The sequence below is a fragment of the Lactuca saligna genome, chromosome 3, assembly GCF_052625555.1.
Source record: "Lactuca saligna cultivar CGN05327 chromosome 3, ASM5262555v1, whole genome shotgun sequence".
In the NCBI taxonomy this organism is placed as follows: Eukaryota; Viridiplantae; Streptophyta; class Magnoliopsida; order Asterales; family Asteraceae; genus Lactuca; species Lactuca saligna.
The window spans coordinates 37244045-37263849 of record NC_136419.1 but is presented as its reverse complement, the minus strand read 5'-3'; the positions used below and the strand labels follow the sequence as shown (position 1 = coordinate 37263849).

Here is a 19805-nt window from a genome sequence, read left to right as displayed (position 1 = left end):
CAATGTATTGTATTTTTTGTATTATGAGACATGAAATGCAAATTTAATTTGAAAATCAGTAAATCTATAAATAAATTTTAAAAAAAAAAAAATTAAAATTACGATACGCAAAATTGTGTGTCGCCTTCATTTATGACATGGCCTTTCTTGACAGGGGCTTTCTTGATACGCATTGTGTGTCATTAACACGCGTGTCATAAGGTTACGACACACGAATGCGTGTCGTCTTCCTTTATGACAGGGCTTTCCTTGATACACATTGTGTGTCGTAAACGAGCGTCATAATTGCGCGTCGTCTATATACGACGCGCAAAAGCGTGTCGTCTCTCTTTATGACAGGGCCTTCCTTGACGCGCATTTTCGCGTCGTCTAAGCCTTTTACAGCGCGCAATGAGCGTCGTAAAAGGCTGTTTTTCTAGTAGTATATATATATATATATATATGTGTGTGTATATATATATATATATATATATCTACAAAAATGTTGGGTAAAACATTGGTAGATAGTTGATGTGTGATGAAATAAAATGATGAGAGGTTTCGATGTTATTGTGATCTAGTCATCTAGTGGATTATGGATGACGATCACGTCAGTGGCGGAACCATAAATATTTGCAAGGGGTAGCACAAAATAAAATTCCCGATAAAAGATAATAAGATAACTATTTAAAAATTACAATTTTAATATAAATAACAAACTACCGCAAAAGTCTGACATTTCAAAGTTGACTTCTTCGCTTACCCATTGTTTGAAAGCGCTCAATCACTTGTTCAATCTTAACATCCACAAGTGCTTCTTTTTCTAAACTACAAATCAAAGCATCATTCATAAAATCATCACCTATTTTATTACGCAAGTCGGTTTTCAAGAGCTTCATTGCGGAAAAATATCTTTCAACGGTTGCAGTTGCGACGTGCAAAACCAAAGTCAACTTTAATAACCTATAAACCAAAGGAAAAAAGCGATCTTTTCTGGTTTCCACCATCAAACGAGAAAGGTCCGCAATGCCCTTCAAATTAGCAAATATCTCATCATCAATCAAAGAGTGATAATAGGTTTCAAGTTGACCATCAAGATACACCCTTTCCAAAGCAGTAAAATCCGTTTTGTACAACTCACTTAGCTTCACCAACTTTGATTTGTCAAACATAGAAAATGAATTACAAGGACTCAAAGCCGACATATGATTCTAGCAAATCGATGCTCACTTCACTAAAACGGTTCCCAAACTCTTGAATTTGCATATCCAAAAACCGTGTTGAAAATATCAACTTCAAAGTGATGTTGATTAGTAATCTTGGTCCTACGGTTTCTTGGAGTAACATAACGTTCAAACATTTCCACAATTTTAATTTTATGTTTCTGACAAAAAGAAAATACCTTCTCCAATATTGAAGGAAATCCATTATTTCTTAAAGCTTTTAGCGTTTGAATTGTCACTTTCACCAAAGAAGCCGCTTCCAAAATATCTTTATCCTTTCTTTGAAGATGTCTTGACAGGGTATATGTGAGACCAAAAATCTCCAACATCAAGTGTAAATAAAAGAAAAAAATCAAGCGTCTTAAAATATGACAAAATACTGTACGCTTGATTTCTTTTATGTAAACTAGATCCCTCCTCTTCAACATAATTAAGAACCTTGACTACCTTCGGAAACAAATTCTTCAAACTTGTTATTGTTTTATAATGTGAACTCCATCTTGTATCTCCAGCTCGAAGAAAAAGGAAACAGAGGGTATCAAAAGATTAGGAAAGAGCAAAAAAAGAAGCGGTCACATCGATTAAGTTCCAACATCGATGTAAGGTGTTACCCAGATCTGCTCGTCATGAGATTTTCTTCTGAAACCCTAAATAACGTCTAAAACCCTAGAAACTATAAGGGTGGTAGCTGAAACCCTAATTTGTGAAGCTCCTTGAATCATCTATCTGTAACAGGAGCTTATGAAGAATCATAATAGATCAGGTGACAGAGGAATAATAGTATAAAATTAGAAATCGGACCCTCCCCCTTTGATTCTTATAATTCGTTTGACAAACATAGTCACCCAAATTCGTACCCTCCTTCTCTTTCTTCTGTACTTAATGTAACTCTCATTTTTCTCCTTTTTGAATCGATGGTAAACCCTTATTCTCTTCTCTCTCTCTCTCTCTCTCTCTCTCTCTCTCTCTCTTTCCAGCTATTAGGGATGTTGATAAGGGAGGAATAAGGGAGGTCTTGGGTGATTGAAGTGGCATTGGGTGGTGTAGGGTTATGAGTGTGTTTGTGTATGGTTTTATGAGTGTATTTGTTTTGTTTTTGTGTATGGTTTTTGTTTTTAGGATGATTTTTAGATGGATATGAAGTGGTAGAAAAAAATTAGGTGGAGATGCAGCTGACATACGACGGTAGTGGCAGGCTATTGTGGTAGCAAATGGTGGTCGAACAGTGGTAGTGTAGAAGATGTTCTTGAGTTCATGAAGATGTTCTTGAGTCTTCTTTAGTTTATGAAGATGTTCTTGGATAGATAAACCCAAATGGAAAGAAAGAGAGAGAGAGAGAGAGAGAGAGATTTTATTTATTTTTTTAGTTAGAAAATAATTAAATAACAAAAAGAAAATCAAAAAACAAATGGAAAAGAGCAAATCTATCATTTTTAGATTTTTTTAAATTGTTTTGGACCAAAACCGCAGTACAATGAAAACTTTTGGACTACTAGTGCTAGTTAAAACCTGTTTGGTCCAACAGTAGCAATTTTGGACATACCACAAGGACTATTCTTGCAATTTTGTCATGAAATTAATAAATTTGTTTATTGTGGGTTGAAAAACTAAATGCTCACCAGACTCCCAAGCATGACCTACTCAGTTTTCTGTATTGCAGGTAGTAGACCCCGAGCGTAGTTTGAAGGTTAAAGAGAGATTTTTGAGTTATAAGTCAGTAGTTATAAATATATGCCGTAAGGCTTATAATTTACTGTTTATGCTTTTGGTCTGTTTCAGAACATGATATCCCGAGGTTTTTGATATATAATGAAAATATCTATTTTTTTAAGAAATGTTTTGTTAAAATCTTTATTATATCTTGTTTTGGAAATAAATTTCGCAACATCTTTTGGAAAATTACTCTGATTTTATTTTAAAAGCATAAATTAAATTGGTATTTTTTGGCCGAGAAAATTATGGATGTCACGTACGTCTACATGTTAAACTAAGTCGAGACATAACCTGTAACAAATTCAAGTAAAAACATAAAAAACAGGTTCATTAACCGGAATTCAAAAGCAAGATACTAAAAAAGGTCGATAATTTCCCATGGACTTTTCCAAGAGTTGGTGTCGTCGACTTTTTTCCAAGAGGTGTCAATTTTCCCGCCAACAAAGAAGATGACGAAGAAATAGAAAGCATGAAGAAGAAATCAGAATGGAACATTGTGATGGAGATTGGAACGATTTGAAGAAACCGATTGAAAGGAACTAATTAGCAAATTAGATTGAACGAAGATGACGAAGAAATTAATAGAAAGCATGGTGAAGAAATCAAATTAACATACCTGTATGATAAATGAAGATGACGAAGATGACAAGTATCAGATTGGAGGTCCTCCTTCACGAAAGGAAGGAAAGAAAGCGAACAATAAACTGGAATTAGGGCTGAGCTTTTTCTTGTTGAAAGGGAAGGGATATTTTTGTCTTTATAAAATATGAAACACGGCGTTGTATTTGAAAATTTCTCTAATAACCAAAGAATCCGATTAAACTAGAAAAGAACATTTATTTTTTTTCATTTAGTAATTCAATTCCTTACAAAAGAATACAACCAAGTACGTCACAACAAACACTCCTAAGTGGTGGAACGGAAATCGTCATTCTGTAAACGTAAAGCAATAAGCGTCTTTGTTAGGAAATGGGCCGGCCCAACATACCAACACGGTCCAGAAAAAAAAGAACGTTATGCTTCTAGGGTTTCAAAATACACCAATTTTGCCTATATAATCAAACATCTGCTCGACTCTAAGGTATCACAGCCTCGCATACATCTCAATACCAGATAATAGATCGTAAGTTATTCTTATCAGTGTTAATGTTTGCTTTTAGGATTTTAATCTTGCATGTAGCACCCCGGGCTTCTCTGAAAAATCAAATTGGATGAAGAAGAAAGCCCCAATGCTCGTGCTAAATCAGATATACAGCCGTCAAGTGTTGCAGTTCAGCCTTTTTGTACCTTTTTCCATGGCCGTTTCTGTGTCAAATCGACCGCTACAGATCATCAAATCTATGTTTTTGTTTATTTATTTTATATATTCTGCCTCACCACACCTTAAGCCTTTCTCTTTAATTTCTATTGGAAAGAGGTCTAGTCATGGAGGCATATAGTTAACCCTAAGCGGCGTTAACGTGGAGGTTTAAATTCTATTTCTGTTTTTTCCTCTAAAAATTTCCGCTATATCTATAAATTTATTGAACGCTATGTTGATTAATCTGTTTTTCGGCAATGACTTGACGATTTATCCGCGCTTCTGAGATTGATCAATGAAGTAAAGGATATTAAATGGTTGAATTTCTTAATCTGAGCCGATTATGCATAAGTTTTAATACTTTATGTCTTTCTAGAAATTTTTTGTAAACTATTGCAGTGATGATTAAATTTACAGCTTTAAGCCAGTTCTGCTTCTGAAAATTCGTGATTGATAGAGCTGTTTTTTACTCTGAGCAAATTTATTTAAACTGATTTTAAAGAACACCAATTGTTTTCAAGTTAAGCCGATGATGATATAATCCACATTTATGAGGTACAATGGATCCGAGACCCTGTTTTACAGGGAGAACCACTTGGTGAAGCTGTATTTCAAATGGCATTACTGGATTTGACTGAGGTTCTGTCTATATAACTGATCAAGCTTATTTAGAATTAGTTTAATTTAGTTCTGTTCGATTGATATAAAATTTATTGAGTTTTAACTATACTCTTTGCCTTGAAATACTCAACGGTTTGGAGTCTGAAAAAACTCATAGAGCATTGTGTTGTCATCAGCTTCTTCTTTCGTAATATTAACGAGACTGGAGTTAAATAACAGCACTAGATTTGTATCAAATATATATTTGGTGATTATTTATTTTCACTTTTTGTAATGTATTTCTGTATTTGTTGGTTTTAGTATGCTTGAAGTCCTGTCGTACTGTTTTAGATGATTTGCAGGATTTTTGCACTTGGGTTTTTGTTGGACTTTTGAAAGGTTTGAAAATGAGGAACCAGTATTGCAATTTTGTTATTGTTGACTACTATTCTTAAGATTAGTTTCTCAAGATTATTGTATATTCTATCTTTTATATCGATGGTCAAAAGAGTTCTGTATTTTTGTAAATGTTTGATTTATCTTTTGAGATATCCAAAAGTTTATCAGAAGATATGAACCGAAATTAAAATCTCTTATATCGAGTAATTACTTGCAAACACCCCTAAAAACAAGAAATATCATATTCTAGCCAGATTTGGCTTGTGAAGTTGTAGGCTCCTCGACTCGACTAAATTTTAAAAACATTATAAAACCTTAATTTTGAATATTAAAATTTAAATCATTTCAATTACTTCTCTATGATGTCCAAACTATGTGACAAACCATGTTGTATCGATTTATGTCGCCTTCAGAATTTGGGAAGTGAATTAAAAAATTATAAAAAGATAGTCGTATTCTTCATTTCTTGCCAATAGAGTCCTCATTTGCTTTGCAATCAAGTTATCCAAATCCCACAAAGTTGCGACAAGGTTTGATAATAAGTCTTGAGAAATGGTTAATAGGTCTAGTAATGTATGGAAATTTGAAGTGGAAATTATCTGTAATGCTTTTTGATATAAGACAAAATCATGAAATATAAATGATCATCTTGATATGGAGATAATCATGGCATAAAAAATGTTCATGAACCCGTCTTTTTATACAAGTAAATCAATCGAATGTATGTAATTGGGTTTGGTAAGTTTATGAGGCAAGCTTGTGTTGTGCTGTTGGTAGACATGCTTCCAAATGTCATGTCCAAACTGGTATTATACGTTTCATAAATGTCTTGAAAGATTTAACATGTGCATGTAATATATTCAGAAAGTCCCTGCTAGCTTGCCTGATCCATAGAGCCCGTAAAGTTATTTGTGTACTATATAAATTCTCTTGCACAAAATAATTTTTGTGTAGTTGAGATGGATAGAGTTGCATCCTTTAAAGCAATCCACTTCGAATCCCACCTTAGTTTTATATTACAACTTCTCCGTTTGTTATACTGGATTTTTTTAATAGAATCATCTAAGGGTGTACTCTCTATAAAAAACAATCCAATTTAAAAGGAACATACATTGCTTTCCAATTGTAAATGGATTGAATCCGTTTAAAATTCTCAAAATCCAAATTGCATCAGTCGGTTTATGACCCCATTCAGATCCGATTATATTTCAAGGGAAATTATGAGAAAAGTGTCAATATTTTTTAAGAAAATTATTTTTAATCCAATTTTTTTAAGAGAAAAATCCCGATTATTTGATGTTAGACGATAATATGTAATTTGATGTTAGAAGAAAAAAAAAGAACTTTTTTGTTAACTTGAGTTAAAATTAAATAATAAGAACTTTTATGTTCAATTTTTTTTAAAACTAAAGTGAAAATTTTCCCATTATACTTTTCTAATAATTTCCCATAATCCAATTATCACCCATTTGTTATACAATTATTATCAAAATTATAACCCAATTATCATCGAACTACATATACAACTATCAATTGTTATTATCCGTATGTTATATTATCTATTACTATTAGTCTATATATGGATGTTTATTTTTAGTTGTCATATAAGGTGTGTATAAAAAAGAATCCAATTTAAATCTACCAATATACATTGGATACACCTTTTAATGCTACTGATTGTTATCATATTTTGATTTTTATTGAATTTTTAAAAGTAATTATCGAACGGATAAAACAAACCAGTCCAATGTTTAATGGATTCGGTTCAGTTGACCAAGATTAATTGGATTTGATCCGTTCTATAGAAAAACATTGGATACCCAATTATGAACATTGGATACCCAATTATGAACACCCCTATAATCATACATTAGATTAGTCGGTGGAAGCTTAACTCTTATCACGTTTATAACTCAAAGATTCGGTGGAAGCTTAACTCTTATCACGTTTATAACTCAAAGATTGTTGTAGTTTATTTAATTTATATATTTACTTTTAATCGTTCCATTATAATCTCATTATTTTCAATATTTTTTATTTATTTTATTTTTTTTAAATCTTATGATATATATCTATTTATGAGGGTTCTTTTTTCTTTTTGAACCGCACCTACACATCTCCAGAACGAATATGTTGTTAAATAATGATAAAACAAGTTAGATATATTGTAAAGTTGGAATGATTATTTGAAATGAACTTATTTTTATGTTATGTTGATGAATAAAAGTCATAGAAGTTAGGAAAAGTAAAATGGAAGCTTATGAAAGATTATTTCCCTGACCAAAGACTTTGGGTCAAAGATTTGCAAACTTAGACATATGCCAAAACATGAATTACATTAAAATGGTTTGTAACTAGAATTTTTAATTACAGATGTTGTGATTATTTATTATTATAAATATAAACGAGAGTTTCACAATGTTTTATGGTATGCCGACTATTAAGGCTATGATTGTCTATGTTTATATATAAGACGAGTTGTTATTAGTCAATGGGCCGGCCCTAGACAGCATCCAGCCCATTAAAAAAATGAACGTTATCCTTCAGAGTTTTTACAATCACTTTTATTTATATATAATCAAATGATCTGATAGGCTTTTATAATCACAGCCTCACAGATACATCTGCTAAGCTTTTAAGGATCGTAAGTTTCTTTTTAACAGAGTTTATGTTTGATTTTAGGGTTTTAATCTTGCATGTAGCACCCCGGGCTTCTCTGAAAAAACGAATTGGATGAAGAAGAAAGCCCCAATGCTCGTGCTAAATCAGATATACAGCACTCAAGTGTTGCAGTTCAGCCTCTTTATACGTTTTCTATGCCGCTTCTGTGTCAAATTGACGGCTACAGATCATCAGATCTAGGTCTTTGTTTATCCATTTCATAACACCTTAAGCTTTTTCCTCCAACTTATATTGGAACATACATTTTTACGACTCTTTTTATCCTCTAAAATTATCCGTTATAAGTATCTATTTATTTGCACATTTCGGCAATGACTTGAATGATTTATCCGCGCTTCCGAGAGTGATCAATGATGTAAAGGATATAAAATGGTTGAATTTCTTAATATGAGCCGATTCTGCATATATTTAAATAATTTTAACATGATTTTTTGATGTTTGGTTATGTCTTTCTTTAAGATTTTGGCAAATTCTTGCAGTGATGATTAATTATACAGCTTTAAGCCAGTTCTGCTTCTGAGAATTCATGATTGATAGAGCTGTTTTTTCCTCTGAGCGTTGATAATTAAAATGATTTTCAACTTTGAAGAACTTTTTTAAATAAGCCGATGATGATATAATCCAAATGTATGAGGTATGGTGGATCCAAGACCCTGTTTGACAGGGAGAACCACTTGTTGAAGCTGTATTTCAGATGATATTACCGGATTAAACTCAGGTTCTATCTATTTAATCGACTAATCCTATGTTAGGTTAATTGTATATGATCCGATCAATTAACCATAATTGACTGAGTTTTAACTATACTCTTTGCCTTAAAAACTCAGAGAGAATTGTGTTGTCATCAGCCTTTTTTTTCGTGTCATTAACGAGATTGGAGTTAAATAACTGCACTAGGTATTATCAAATATATATTTGGTTATACTTTATTCGTCTTTTTAATATTTTTTCACTAAACTGTAATTACATTGATTTTTTTTCCTTTAGTTTTAATATTCGTTACATCAGTTGATATGATTGAAGACTTTTGCATTGTATAGCTGTTTTAGATGTTTTGCAGGTTTTAAGCACTTTGTTTGTTTAGAATACTGATAAAGGTTCGAAAATGAGGCACTTGAATTGATCATCTGTTTCATTTCACTAATCGATTTATCCTTAGAAGGAAACGTTGTAATACCTGATGGTTATATTTAAAGCTAGGTTAATATATTGTTTATTTACAATGTTATTTAGTATTTTTATGTCATGAAGTTATTATTATGTAATGTGCAACTGTTAAACCTTTTAAATGTGTTGGGTTCATCCTCAGAACGAAACGTTGTAATACCTGATGAACTTTTTATGGAAATGATATCTGGGTTAATCATGTATGGAGATTTGAAAAGGAAATTATTTATTGAATACATCTAGTGAAGATTTATCCAAAGGGTGGCTATATGTTGGCTAGCGGATCTGCTAGGTGTCGGCTTTTCCTAACAACTGGCCTGTGTAACAAGTAGGTATGATATTTTCTATCAATGTCAGTGTAACAAGTAGGTATGATATTTTCTATCAATGTGAGTCAGTATAACAACTAGGTATAATATTATCTTTAAAAAGTTGGGCATAGTATCTACCAGATATAATATCATCATGATGTTATGAGTATAATTCTCTAACTAATATTATACATTTAGTAATAATTTTGATATAGTTGTGTTTTAATATGTATTCCCCCATAAAAGGTTTAGAAAATGGGGCCGTGAACTTAATTGTAAATATGAAATCGTTGTAGTAGGGAAGAAATCGGGAGTCTGAAACTTCGAGAGACGTTCGGTGGCAGTGGCACACAAATCAATAATTGCTATAAATAGCAATTATTGTGGTGCATGCTGCGTAGTGCGCGCCACACAATTGTGCATGAGCCACATGAGGCTGCTACATGTCGTCCTCCCCTTGTGCTATATCATCCTATATCCCGACTTTGAAATTCTACAACTCTTGCATACGAACTCATTTTTAAACGGCTTATATATTCGGGTAGGTCTCGATGTACCCTACAACTTTCCTTTTGGTTATTTTGGCTAGTTTTAACTTTCGTTTTTTGACAATATTTTTACAATCGTTATGATTTTATAAAAATCATAACTCTTTCATAAGGGTTCTGTTTTAGGCATTCTTTGTCTCAAAACTCCTACTTTGAGGAGTACTATATTTCTCCTTTTGGTGTCTTTTGCTAAAGATCAACCATTATCCACGTAGTTTTTGACGTTGTAATTTCTTATGCACGGTAGATTTTTATTTACTATAAAAATCATATCTCCTTCATACTAAGTTGGATTTTTACGAAGTTTATATTTTTTGAATCGTAGTAACACATAATTCTAAAAATGTAAACCAGCTCTCAAGGTGACACGATTTTCCATGCATTATATTTTAAGCCTAAAAGTTGACGTAATTAAACACAAAACCGAATATATTTACTTATATATTCCAAATGGTTACATGGTTGTCCTATTACATTTTTGTGTTTGTCGTTAAATTCTAGTGGGGGTTGATGTCATGTTTTCCGAGTGTCACAAACCGATCTTTCCTTTACCTCCTATTGCACATGCATCTCACCACCTTCTTGTTGACTAGGTTCTCCATTTCCTGATGCATCAAACCCCATAGGAGTGACTTCAACCTCATCATGCTATTGTCCTTCATTTTGACCTCCTTCATCACCATCCTCATTCACCTCATTCATGATACAATATTAACAAAAAAAAAACGCAAATTGACATGCTAATTAATTATTGACATGTCTTCTTTTTCTTATGACATGAATTTTAGGAGGTCTTCCAACAATAAAATCTCTTTTGTTGTGTCCTTCAAGTTAATAAATACAACATCTTTCTTTCCCTACAACTTTGGATACTTTATGATTATCATTGTTTTGTGTTTGGGTACTCTTCTTTGGTTTGTTCCTTGATTGGTTTTCTGTTGCATCCCTTTTTCTTTTAGTTACAGGTCTCCCATGCATAATTCTATGAACACGAGGTAAAGGTGTCGTGTACAAACTTGTTAGGCACAAGTTACTTTCATTCACAGGTGCTAACCTAAACTTATATGATTTCATGTACATGATGATACTAAACATTTTATGACTCTACATTCCTTTTAAGATAACCAATGGTTGCAATAGAATCGACACAACCAATTCCATTAAGTTGCCATAACCTGCATAAGCAAGTTTTCTTTTCAAGATCTACCTCATAAGCATCTATAGTTTCTCTAACTTCAAACTAAATTGACCCACTAGGTAATACTTGGTAAAATCTTTGTTGTTTGTTCACCTCATTCAATAACTCTCTAATTGTTGGATAAATTTGATTGCCCTATCCTTGGCCCCTAGCATTCATGTTGAACACCATCTCCATCGTATACAAACTCACTCTTCCAACATAGTGATAATTGGCTTCTTCCTAGTATCACCTGTAACAACATTTAAGCTTTCTGACATTCTATTCTCCACATCATCACAACATCTTTATGGGTGGATAAAGGCTCTTGACCATGTTTTCGGGTCTTTATCAATCAGATACTTATGAGTACTTGGGTCAAGAACTCCAAGTTCATTCATGTCAACCTTAAAATCTACATCAGTTATTGCTTTTAGAAGCCTTCCAGAATATATATATATATATATATATATATATATATATATATATATATATAATGGTCGAATGTTATTTACTTGCAAACATGTCACTATGACTTGTGTAAATATGATTTGTATTGGGTGATATGACATATGGGTTTTGGACGGGTATGCTTATCCTGAAAGTAGGCCCGGTCCTAGACATTTTGAGGCCCGGGGCAAAAAAAATGGGGCCCTTATAAATTTTTTTCCTTATAAAGGAGGACAGTACCTCCGGAAATTTTTATTAATTAAAAAATAATACAATTGAAAGTTGGGGACCCCCCACCTATGGAAAAAAGGGCTTTGGAATAGGCCCGAGAAGCCAAACAACCTAGCAACTATTAATACATAATAATAATAATAATAATAATAATAATAATAAAAGGCCAGAACATGCTCTGAACCATAATACATAAACATAACAAAGAAAAAACTAAAGAAACTTACATTTACGAGCTTTTTTAAATGCAAAGTCATCAATTATGGAATCAAGTTCAATATTATCCAACAAATCTTTTTCAATGCATAACATAGTCAAACCATTTAATCTTTCTTGTGACATTGATGATCTCAAATAATTTTTTAATAATTTTAGTTTTGAAAAACTTCGTTCCGCTGATGCTATGGTAACAAGTATGGTTAATAGAATTCTACATGCAATACAAACATTTGGATAACAGTCTTTATCTTTGGCAAACTCTAAAATTTCAATCGATGACATAACAACATTTGGCAAAGTATTTATTAATACTCTTTAAGTTCCATAATAAAATCATTTAAATCCACATCACATAAGTTATTATGAGTAAACTTACTTACAAAAATAGTACAACTTTTTTTTATGTTCAATTTCATCCAATGACTTTAACCTTTTTGAATCATATAAAAATCAAAAAATATTTTCAAAGTTTATTAATTGCTCAAATCTACTCTCTAATGACGCAATTATCACATCAACTATATATATAAAATACTCGATTCTAAATGATTCTTTTCGGGTGATAGTAATATAGATTCGCAATTAGTTTCATCAAATTGTTTTGTTCTAATAATTTGTCGTTTTTTAGGAATATAGGTTCAACATTTATATCCGATGCAATGGCCTTAGCATTATCTATATTAAGGACATAACCTTCATTTCTATAATTTTTAAAAAATGTCTGTCATATTTTTTAATAGATCAATTGTGGCATCAATACACAAAGTTTTGGTTTGTATTTTTTTTACTAACTTTATTTATAGCAGATAAAATATCATACCAAATTACCATACCAAGTAAAAATTCATAACTTTCAATAGCATGAACTAAAATTTCAACTTAATTTATAGACTTTGCATCATCACATGATGAACATAATTCTACCAAGGCAACCCTTATATGAGGAGCTTGAAACCTAATGACTTTGACACTTTATATTTGACTCTCCCAACGTGTAGTAGATAAAGATTTTACCGTTAAGTTATGGATTTTATCAAGTAATATTGACCATCTTTTAGTTGGACCCGAAAATAATACAAAAATGCATTGCAAAACTCCAAAAAAAGAAATAGATTTAGCACAAGAATGAGCCATATCACTAACTGTCAGGTTAATACTATGACAAGCACATGACATAAACAATGCTTTCGGGTTAATTTCAAGTAATCGTTTTTGAACCCCTTAGTGTTTTCCTTTCATGTTAGAACCATTATCATAACTCATTAAAACCATATGATTTAATTGCATTTAATAACGCATTAAAAAGTCTTAACCCTGATGTGTTTTCTACTTTCAAAAATTCTAAAAAAAACTTTTCAACATTTTTTTTTATTATTAGACATGTTCAAACATCGAATAACTAGACTCATTTGTTATTGATGGTTAACATTGGGGGTGCAATCAAGGATAATGGAAAAATATTTTGATTCTTTTATAATATTAATTATAAAATTTCTAACTTTATTAGCTAAAATAGAAATGATTTCATTTTGAATTTTGTGCCCTAAATATTAAAGTTGAGTTTGATGATTTTCTATGTGTCTAACATGCTATTGCATTATAACATTAAATTCTACCATAATCTGAATTGCTCCCAAAAAATCCCATTATATTCCTGAAAAAGTTTTTCATTACAACCTCGAAAAACCAAATTGTATTTTGCCAAATATTTGATGACAACAATTATTCTTTTTAAAACTCGTCTCTAACGTTCTTTTTGAGTTAAAATTTTATTTTGTAAATCTTTATCAATTGTTTTATTATTATCCCATCTTGCTTTTACCTCATCCTAAGAATCCATACAAAAAAGATGCTGGGAACTATTTTCATGTTCGTTAAGTCTATCAAATAGATGTTTCCAATAAATAAATCCATCATTTGCTAATGAAATTTTATTAACATAATTATTAGGTTTAAACAATTTACAACAAAAACAAAACACTCTATCAACTTGTTTTGAGTAAATTAGCCATTTTCGATCACTCGTCTCACCATTACTTAACTTTCTAGTATAAGAAGCATAAGAAAAATGTCTAAATAAATTATCTTTAGTATACACAAATTTTCTTTTTCTAATTAGCTATTTTTCAATCAAAATATCTCTTAAGTTATTATCAAGATTATTCAAATTACTAGGATAATTTATATCTAAAAGTGGAATAAATTGTTTATTGTTATTATTCATGACATTTTCATTTTCATTTTCATTTGTAATACTAACATTTTCATGAGAGAAATTAACATCTTCATTATTAATAATTTCATCATCAAAAACAACATTTTCATTTGAAACATTTTCATGTGTGACATTATCTTCTTCATCTAAAACATTTTTATGTGCAACATTATCTTCTACATTAGAAGAATTTATTTTTTTACAAAGTTATTCATAGATCCTTTTTGAGAATTGTTAAATTGTTCAATTTTTTTTTTCCACTTTCAAACATATATTTTCTAGGAGATATTTTTAACAGATAACAATCAAGATAACATATAACAAACAATCACACAGATTCACAAAAACAAATTAACAAAATAAAAGCAAAGTAGACTACCTGATGACTAATGTGGCTGTTCAGCAGTTGACTTTATGTTGCTTGTTTATAAGATTATATCCTCAATCCTTTAATCCCAAAGCAATGAGAAATTTGAAGATTAATAATACAAAATAATCTTTAAATATCAAAAAATTTGAATTTAGCAAAATCACAAAAAATATATTATTTAAAAAAAATCACCTGTAGGTTGTAAGCCTGTAACCTGCTTCTTAGTTGTTAATAATCTTTCAGCAATCTCAAATCTTATTATCAAAACATAAAAAACAGTTAAACAGAGAAATCAGAAAATTTATTTCATGTCTTATTATCTCAAATCTCAAATATGATAATCATTCATAACAAAATCAACATTACATAAGTTTATTTAATCAAAATCAATAAATCATATTCCATTGCGTACTCTTAACAAAATAGAAAAAATAGTTCACATATTAAAAAATTAGACTCACTGATCAAAGCGTTGGACTGTACTTTAGTCTTAAAAGTTCATACGAAATCCGAAATCACCATTCACCAAACGATTCAGAAAGAGAACCACCAGTTATTTCAAAAAAAATGAAGTCGGAAAATAGAAGAGAAATAGAGAATGAGTATTATGTAATTTATTAATTCGTAATCAACTAATTGGCGATGGTGAATAGAAAATCAAATTTCAGAGAAGAGGAGGAGATTGGAGAAGGGTAACTGATTAATTTGAAGTCTTGAACTAGAAATAGAAGAAGGAGAATTAACCGTTAGAGATGGTGTGTCGTTTGAATTTTCCATGGAAGCGAACTAGCGAAGCTAAAGAGAAGCCGAACTACCGAAGACTCAATTGAGTCTTGGAAATTGGAACCGAGAAACTGAAAGACGGTAGGTCACACTCCCGCTTCTACAATTTGGGCACATGTTTTAATATTGGGACAAAAACTACGGGCTGTTATTAATATAAGCTTAAAAATATGGACTGCAGCTAATATAACCCAATAAGAGATATAAATATGGGGTCCTTTGGCGTTTGAGGACCCGGGGCGGTCGCCCAGCTTCCCCAGACCCATATACACTAATGTTAAAAGTGAACTTAAATGTTATGGTTATTTTTCATCCCCAAAATATCACCAATCACATAGATAATCAATTAATGTGATTATACATTATTAAGATTCACTTTAAACACTAGAATTTGTGTTCTAACACTCTTAGATCTAAATTCCATTAAACATTTAGAACAAATTTTTTTCACATTGTCAAAAGCCATGAAACCAAACAGAGAGGGAAGATCCTTTAACCTTTTGTGGTTTTAACTAAGGGTTGAACAACATCTATTGATCTTATCCTCTTGACTTCACATTTTGATTTTATTTTTTCTTTATTGAAAATGAAATGGAGCTTAAAGTCTTAAACCCTAACAAAAATTTATTCTCCTAACAAACTTTCATTCCTTTTAATTTGGCCACTAAACTTTGTAAAATTAAAAAATAGCCTAATTTCTAAATGACAATCAAGCCGTTTTGTATACCCGAAGGCAATAAAACGTCATTGTAACGGGCCGGCCCAAGACAGCCATTAGAAAAACGAACGTTATAACATCCAACCAGTTTCAGGGTCTCAGTGTTCAAAATACATCAGTTTTACCTATATATAATCAAATGATCTGCTCGACTATTAGAATCATAGCTTCACAGAATACAGATACATCTTAAATCCTAATCTTTCTATATCAGAGTTTTTGTTTGATTTTAGAGTTTTAATCTGCATGTAGCACCCCGGGCTTCTCTGAAAATACAAATTGGATGTAGAAGAAAGCCCCAATGCTCGTGCTAAATCAGATATACAGCCGTCAAGTGTTGCAGTTCAGCCTTTTTGTACCTTTTTCCATGGCCGTTTCTGTGTCAAATCGACCGCTACAGATCATCAAATCTAGGTCTTTCTTTATCCCTTTCATATGTTCTGCCTCATCACACCTTAAGCCTTCTTCCTTAATTTCTATTGGAAAGAGGTCTAGTCATGGAGGCATATAGTTAACCCTAGGCGGCGTTAACGTGGAGGTTTAAATTATATTACTGTTTTTTCCTCTAAAAATTTCCGCTATATTTATTCATTTATTTCATGCGCTTTATCTTGATTAATCTGTTTCTCGGCAATGACTTGATGATTTATCCGCGCTTCTGAGAGAGATCAGTGAAGTAAAGGATTTAAAATGGTTGAATTTCTTAATATGAGCCGTTGTTCATAAATTTAAATAATTTTACATGATTATTTGAGGTTTGATGATTTTGATAAACTCTTGCAGTGAGGATTAAAATACAGCTTTAAGCCAGTTCTGCTTCTGAGAATTCATGATTGATAGAGCTGTTTTTTACTCTGAGCTTTGAATTAATAGTTTTCTTTTTTGAAGTTTCTGAATGTAAAAGAACTTATTTTTATAGATTTTAAAAAAGCCGATGATGATATAATCCAAATGTTGGAGGTATAGTGGATCCAAGACCTTGTTTTACAGGGAGAACCACTTGGTGAAGCTGTATTTCAAATGATATTACCGGATTTAACTGAGGTGCTATGTATTTTTTTTATGACTAATGTTAATAATATTTTGATTTATTTAATTCGATATGATTTATTGAGTTTTAACTATACTCTTTGCCTTGAAATACACAACGGTTTGGAGTCTGAAAAAACTCATAGAGCAAGGTGTTGTCATCAGCTTCTTCTTTCGGAACATTAACGAGACTGGAGTTAAATAACAGCACTAGATTTTTAGAAAAAAATGTTTACTACGATAATACCACATCGTGTGTTTTGTTTTTATTCTTTAAATGGAATTTGTTTGCATTTTTGTTATTTTGTTGAATCAGCAGTTTGTTTATTTTCAAATGACTCTTAGCAAAATTTGATAAAACGTGGATTAAAATCAGTCTGCATGACAGTGGTCTGAGAACATTTGATGTAGGATACTGAAACTGGAATACGTGCTGCGATGTGAATGGATGAAAGAAATAACGTTATTGACATGATAAATGTTCTGCTTGACAAGTTTATGTGACCTAGTTGTGTTACGCTACTTGGTACTGTGTATGTGTAAAGGATATAAGGTCATGATACAAACAGGTAGTATGTAACGAAAGAAAAAATTCATGATTACGTAATGTGTCATGTAAAATGATTAAACTTGTGTTTGTTGAATGTTTATAAGATGTCTACGTCAAAACATGAGTTTTATTGAAATTGTTTATTCGTATAATGTTTATAAAGGTTCTATTATTTTGTGTTATAACTAGCGGTGAATCTATCCGGAAATTAAGTTGGGTACACATTGATCATTGACCGACCGTGTTGATAGTTGACCGTACAAACTAATGAAAAAATGTCAAGCAGTAACATTATTAAAACCTTACTGAAAAGATGGCCGTTGAATGCCAACATTTAAGTAATAACATGAAAAACATACAAATTAATGTAAAAGGAATTCGGTATAAAAAAGATGAATAACGTTAAAATCTTATTGAAAAGATGGTTGATGAATGCCAAGAACTAGAAGATGAAATCGGACATGTATTTTCAGGACCAATCCTAAAGGTGTACAAAGTGTGCAGTTGCACAAGGCCTTTGAGAAAAACATGGTCCGATTTTAACCAAATTTTATATATTAACTGATGTAGTTTTGAGAAAAACATGGTCCGATTTTAACCAAATTTTATATTAACTGATGTAGTGGCTTCAAAACCAAATTTTATTATTCTGTAATGAATATTGTATATATGTATTGTTGAAGTAATTCTAATATAAATATTAATGTTTGATTATTCGTATATTCGTTAAAATGTTATTATTCTATTATAAATTTATGTATGTTCATTTTTGTTGGTAAATTCTAATTTTACTTTCAACCTGCGACTATTCATTTGTTTATTGATGAATAATGACATAAAGTTATGGATACAAAATTTATTGTAGAATAATAACATAAAAATAATGACTAAGCTTTATCTAAAGAGTGGAGATATGTTGGCTAAGTGTATCTTCTAAGTGTCGACCTTTCCTGGAAACTAGCCAACATAACAACTAAGTATGATATTTTCTATCAATATGAGTCAGTATAACAACTAGGTATAATATTATTTTTAAAAAGTTGGACAAAATATCTACCGAGCATAATATCATCCTAATGTTATGCTCATAATTCTCTTACTAATATTATACATTTAGTAATAAATATGAAATCATTGTGTTTTAACATGTATTCCCCCGATAAGGTTTAGAAAATAAGGCCGTGAACTCACTTGTAAATATGAAACCGTTGTAGTAGGGTAGAAACTGGGAGTCCAAAACTTTAAGAAACGTTCGGGCGCAGTTGCACGCAAATCGAGAGTTAAGAGAGTGTTTGAAGGGTGAGGAAATAGGACTGCCGAAGACTACTATTTATAGCAATTTTGTGGTGCACGTCATGCAGTATGCACCACATAATTACATGTGAGCCACTGGAGGGTGACAATTGTCGCCCTTCCCCTCATGCCATGTCATCCCATATCCCGATGGATCAAGTGTCAGGTATGTTCGGCGCACCGCGTGCAGGTGCGCTCCTCTGTAAAAGTTAAACTTTGAAATTTCATAACTCTCACATCCGAAACTCCGTTTTCAATGACTCTTATATACCCGTGTAGGTCTCTACGTACCCTACAACTTTCCTTTTGGTTGTTTTGTCTAGTTTTAAATTTCATTTTTGTAACACCTTGTTTCGAATCGTTTCATAAATCGGGGCCATGATCCGAAAATCGTTTATCATAAGGCTTAGGGCCTTTGGGAAAGAGAGACTTATACCCCTTCGAGTATGGATAATGTAGATTGGATGATCCAGGTGTTCGATTTGTGTTTTAGAGTCCAAGGGTATATTGATAAAGTGGCAATTTTGGCCTTTTATGAATTTTGGATCTTAGTTCGGAAAGTTTTATGGCAAGGGGAGTTTATAGAAGTGTAGAACTTCTTATTCCCTTTTTGTGGATATAAGGATTGCGGGAATCAGATTTAGAATGAAGAAATTATGGCTTTCAGAAGTTTGGTGACTTAAGACTAAGCCTAGTATGCAGGGCGTACACTGGGAGTACGTTGGGCATACTAGGCAGGAGGATTGTGGGCACCTTATGTAGTATGCTTGGCATATTAGGAGTACGTCCTGCGTACTCAAGCCTCATGCAAACCTTAATTTAGGATCTTTGACCCTATTTAATGATCT

The 19805-nt window shown here is 31.8% G+C and overlaps 1 protein-coding gene, 2 long non-coding RNA genes and 15 other non-coding genes across 18 annotated transcripts; 17 read left to right on the top strand and 1 right to left on the bottom strand.

Annotated features, from left to right (window-relative positions):
• Window positions 1-719: 719 nt before the first annotated feature.
• LOC145035374 (uncharacterized) lies at window positions 720-1184 on the bottom strand. The gene has a single exon (XM_078983922.1). It carries the CDS (start codon window positions 1182-1184, stop codon window positions 720-722), a length of 465 nt encoding a protein of 154 aa, XP_078840048.1.
• A 2901-nt stretch (window positions 1185-4085) lies between these two features.
• On the top strand, window positions 4086-4245 carry LOC145038046 (small nucleolar RNA snoR134). Its single transcript, XR_013679148.1, has one exon. It is a non-coding gene; the product is annotated as a small nucleolar RNA snoR134 (small nucleolar RNA).
• Window positions 4246-4467: 222 nt separating this feature from the next.
• On the top strand, window positions 4468-4555 carry LOC145038038 (small nucleolar RNA U36a). The gene has a single exon (XR_013679140.1). It is a non-coding gene; the product is annotated as a small nucleolar RNA U36a (small nucleolar RNA).
• A 51-nt stretch (window positions 4556-4606) lies between these two features.
• Window positions 4607-4697, top strand: LOC145038012 (small nucleolar RNA Z223). The gene has a single exon (XR_013679116.1). It is a non-coding gene; the product is annotated as a small nucleolar RNA Z223 (small nucleolar RNA).
• Window positions 4698-4740: 43 nt separating this feature from the next.
• LOC145038022 (small nucleolar RNA Z278) lies at window positions 4741-4856 on the top strand. The gene has a single exon (XR_013679125.1). It is a non-coding gene; the product is annotated as a small nucleolar RNA Z278 (small nucleolar RNA).
• Window positions 4857-4956: 100 nt separating this feature from the next.
• On the top strand, window positions 4957-5065 carry LOC145038031 (small nucleolar RNA snoR97). Its single transcript, XR_013679134.1, has one exon. It is a non-coding gene; the product is annotated as a small nucleolar RNA snoR97 (small nucleolar RNA).
• Window positions 5066-7820: 2755 nt separating this feature from the next.
• LOC145035484 (uncharacterized) lies at window positions 7821-9479 on the top strand. Its single transcript, XR_013678344.1, has 2 exons — window positions 7821-8076; window positions 8376-9479. It is a non-coding gene; the product is annotated as an uncharacterized LOC145035484 (long non-coding RNA).
• On the top strand, window positions 7907-8064 carry LOC145038048 (small nucleolar RNA snoR134). Its single transcript, XR_013679150.1, has one exon. It is a non-coding gene; the product is annotated as a small nucleolar RNA snoR134 (small nucleolar RNA).
• Window positions 8203-8291, top strand: LOC145038040 (small nucleolar RNA U36a). Its single transcript, XR_013679142.1, has one exon. It is a non-coding gene; the product is annotated as a small nucleolar RNA U36a (small nucleolar RNA).
• Window positions 8367-8458, top strand: LOC145038011 (small nucleolar RNA Z223). The gene has a single exon (XR_013679115.1). It is a non-coding gene; the product is annotated as a small nucleolar RNA Z223 (small nucleolar RNA).
• LOC145038021 (small nucleolar RNA Z278) lies at window positions 8501-8616 on the top strand. The gene has a single exon (XR_013679124.1). It is a non-coding gene; the product is annotated as a small nucleolar RNA Z278 (small nucleolar RNA).
• Window positions 8690-8797, top strand: LOC145038035 (small nucleolar RNA snoR97). The gene has a single exon (XR_013679137.1). It is a non-coding gene; the product is annotated as a small nucleolar RNA snoR97 (small nucleolar RNA).
• A 6735-nt stretch (window positions 9480-16214) lies between the features above and the next one.
• On the top strand, window positions 16215-17849 carry LOC145035485 (uncharacterized). The gene is made up of 2 exons (XR_013678345.1): window positions 16215-16623; window positions 17005-17849. It is a non-coding gene; the product is annotated as an uncharacterized LOC145035485 (long non-coding RNA).
• Window positions 16328-16487, top strand: LOC145038047 (small nucleolar RNA snoR134). Its single transcript, XR_013679149.1, has one exon. It is a non-coding gene; the product is annotated as a small nucleolar RNA snoR134 (small nucleolar RNA).
• Window positions 16714-16801, top strand: LOC145038039 (small nucleolar RNA U36a). The gene has a single exon (XR_013679141.1). It is a non-coding gene; the product is annotated as a small nucleolar RNA U36a (small nucleolar RNA).
• Window positions 16861-16950, top strand: LOC145038013 (small nucleolar RNA Z223). Its single transcript, XR_013679117.1, has one exon. It is a non-coding gene; the product is annotated as a small nucleolar RNA Z223 (small nucleolar RNA).
• Window positions 17016-17131, top strand: LOC145038019 (small nucleolar RNA Z278). The gene has a single exon (XR_013679122.1). It is a non-coding gene; the product is annotated as a small nucleolar RNA Z278 (small nucleolar RNA).
• LOC145038034 (small nucleolar RNA snoR97) lies at window positions 17224-17332 on the top strand. Its single transcript, XR_013679136.1, has one exon. It is a non-coding gene; the product is annotated as a small nucleolar RNA snoR97 (small nucleolar RNA).
• Window positions 17850-19805: the final 1956 nt, after the last annotated feature.

Bases quoted from the DNA above. Each gene is read 5' to 3' on its own strand.
- LOC145035374 (XM_078983922.1), bottom strand. From the start codon at position 1,184: ATGTCGGCTTTGAGTCCTTGTAATTCATTTTCTATGTTTGACAAATCA.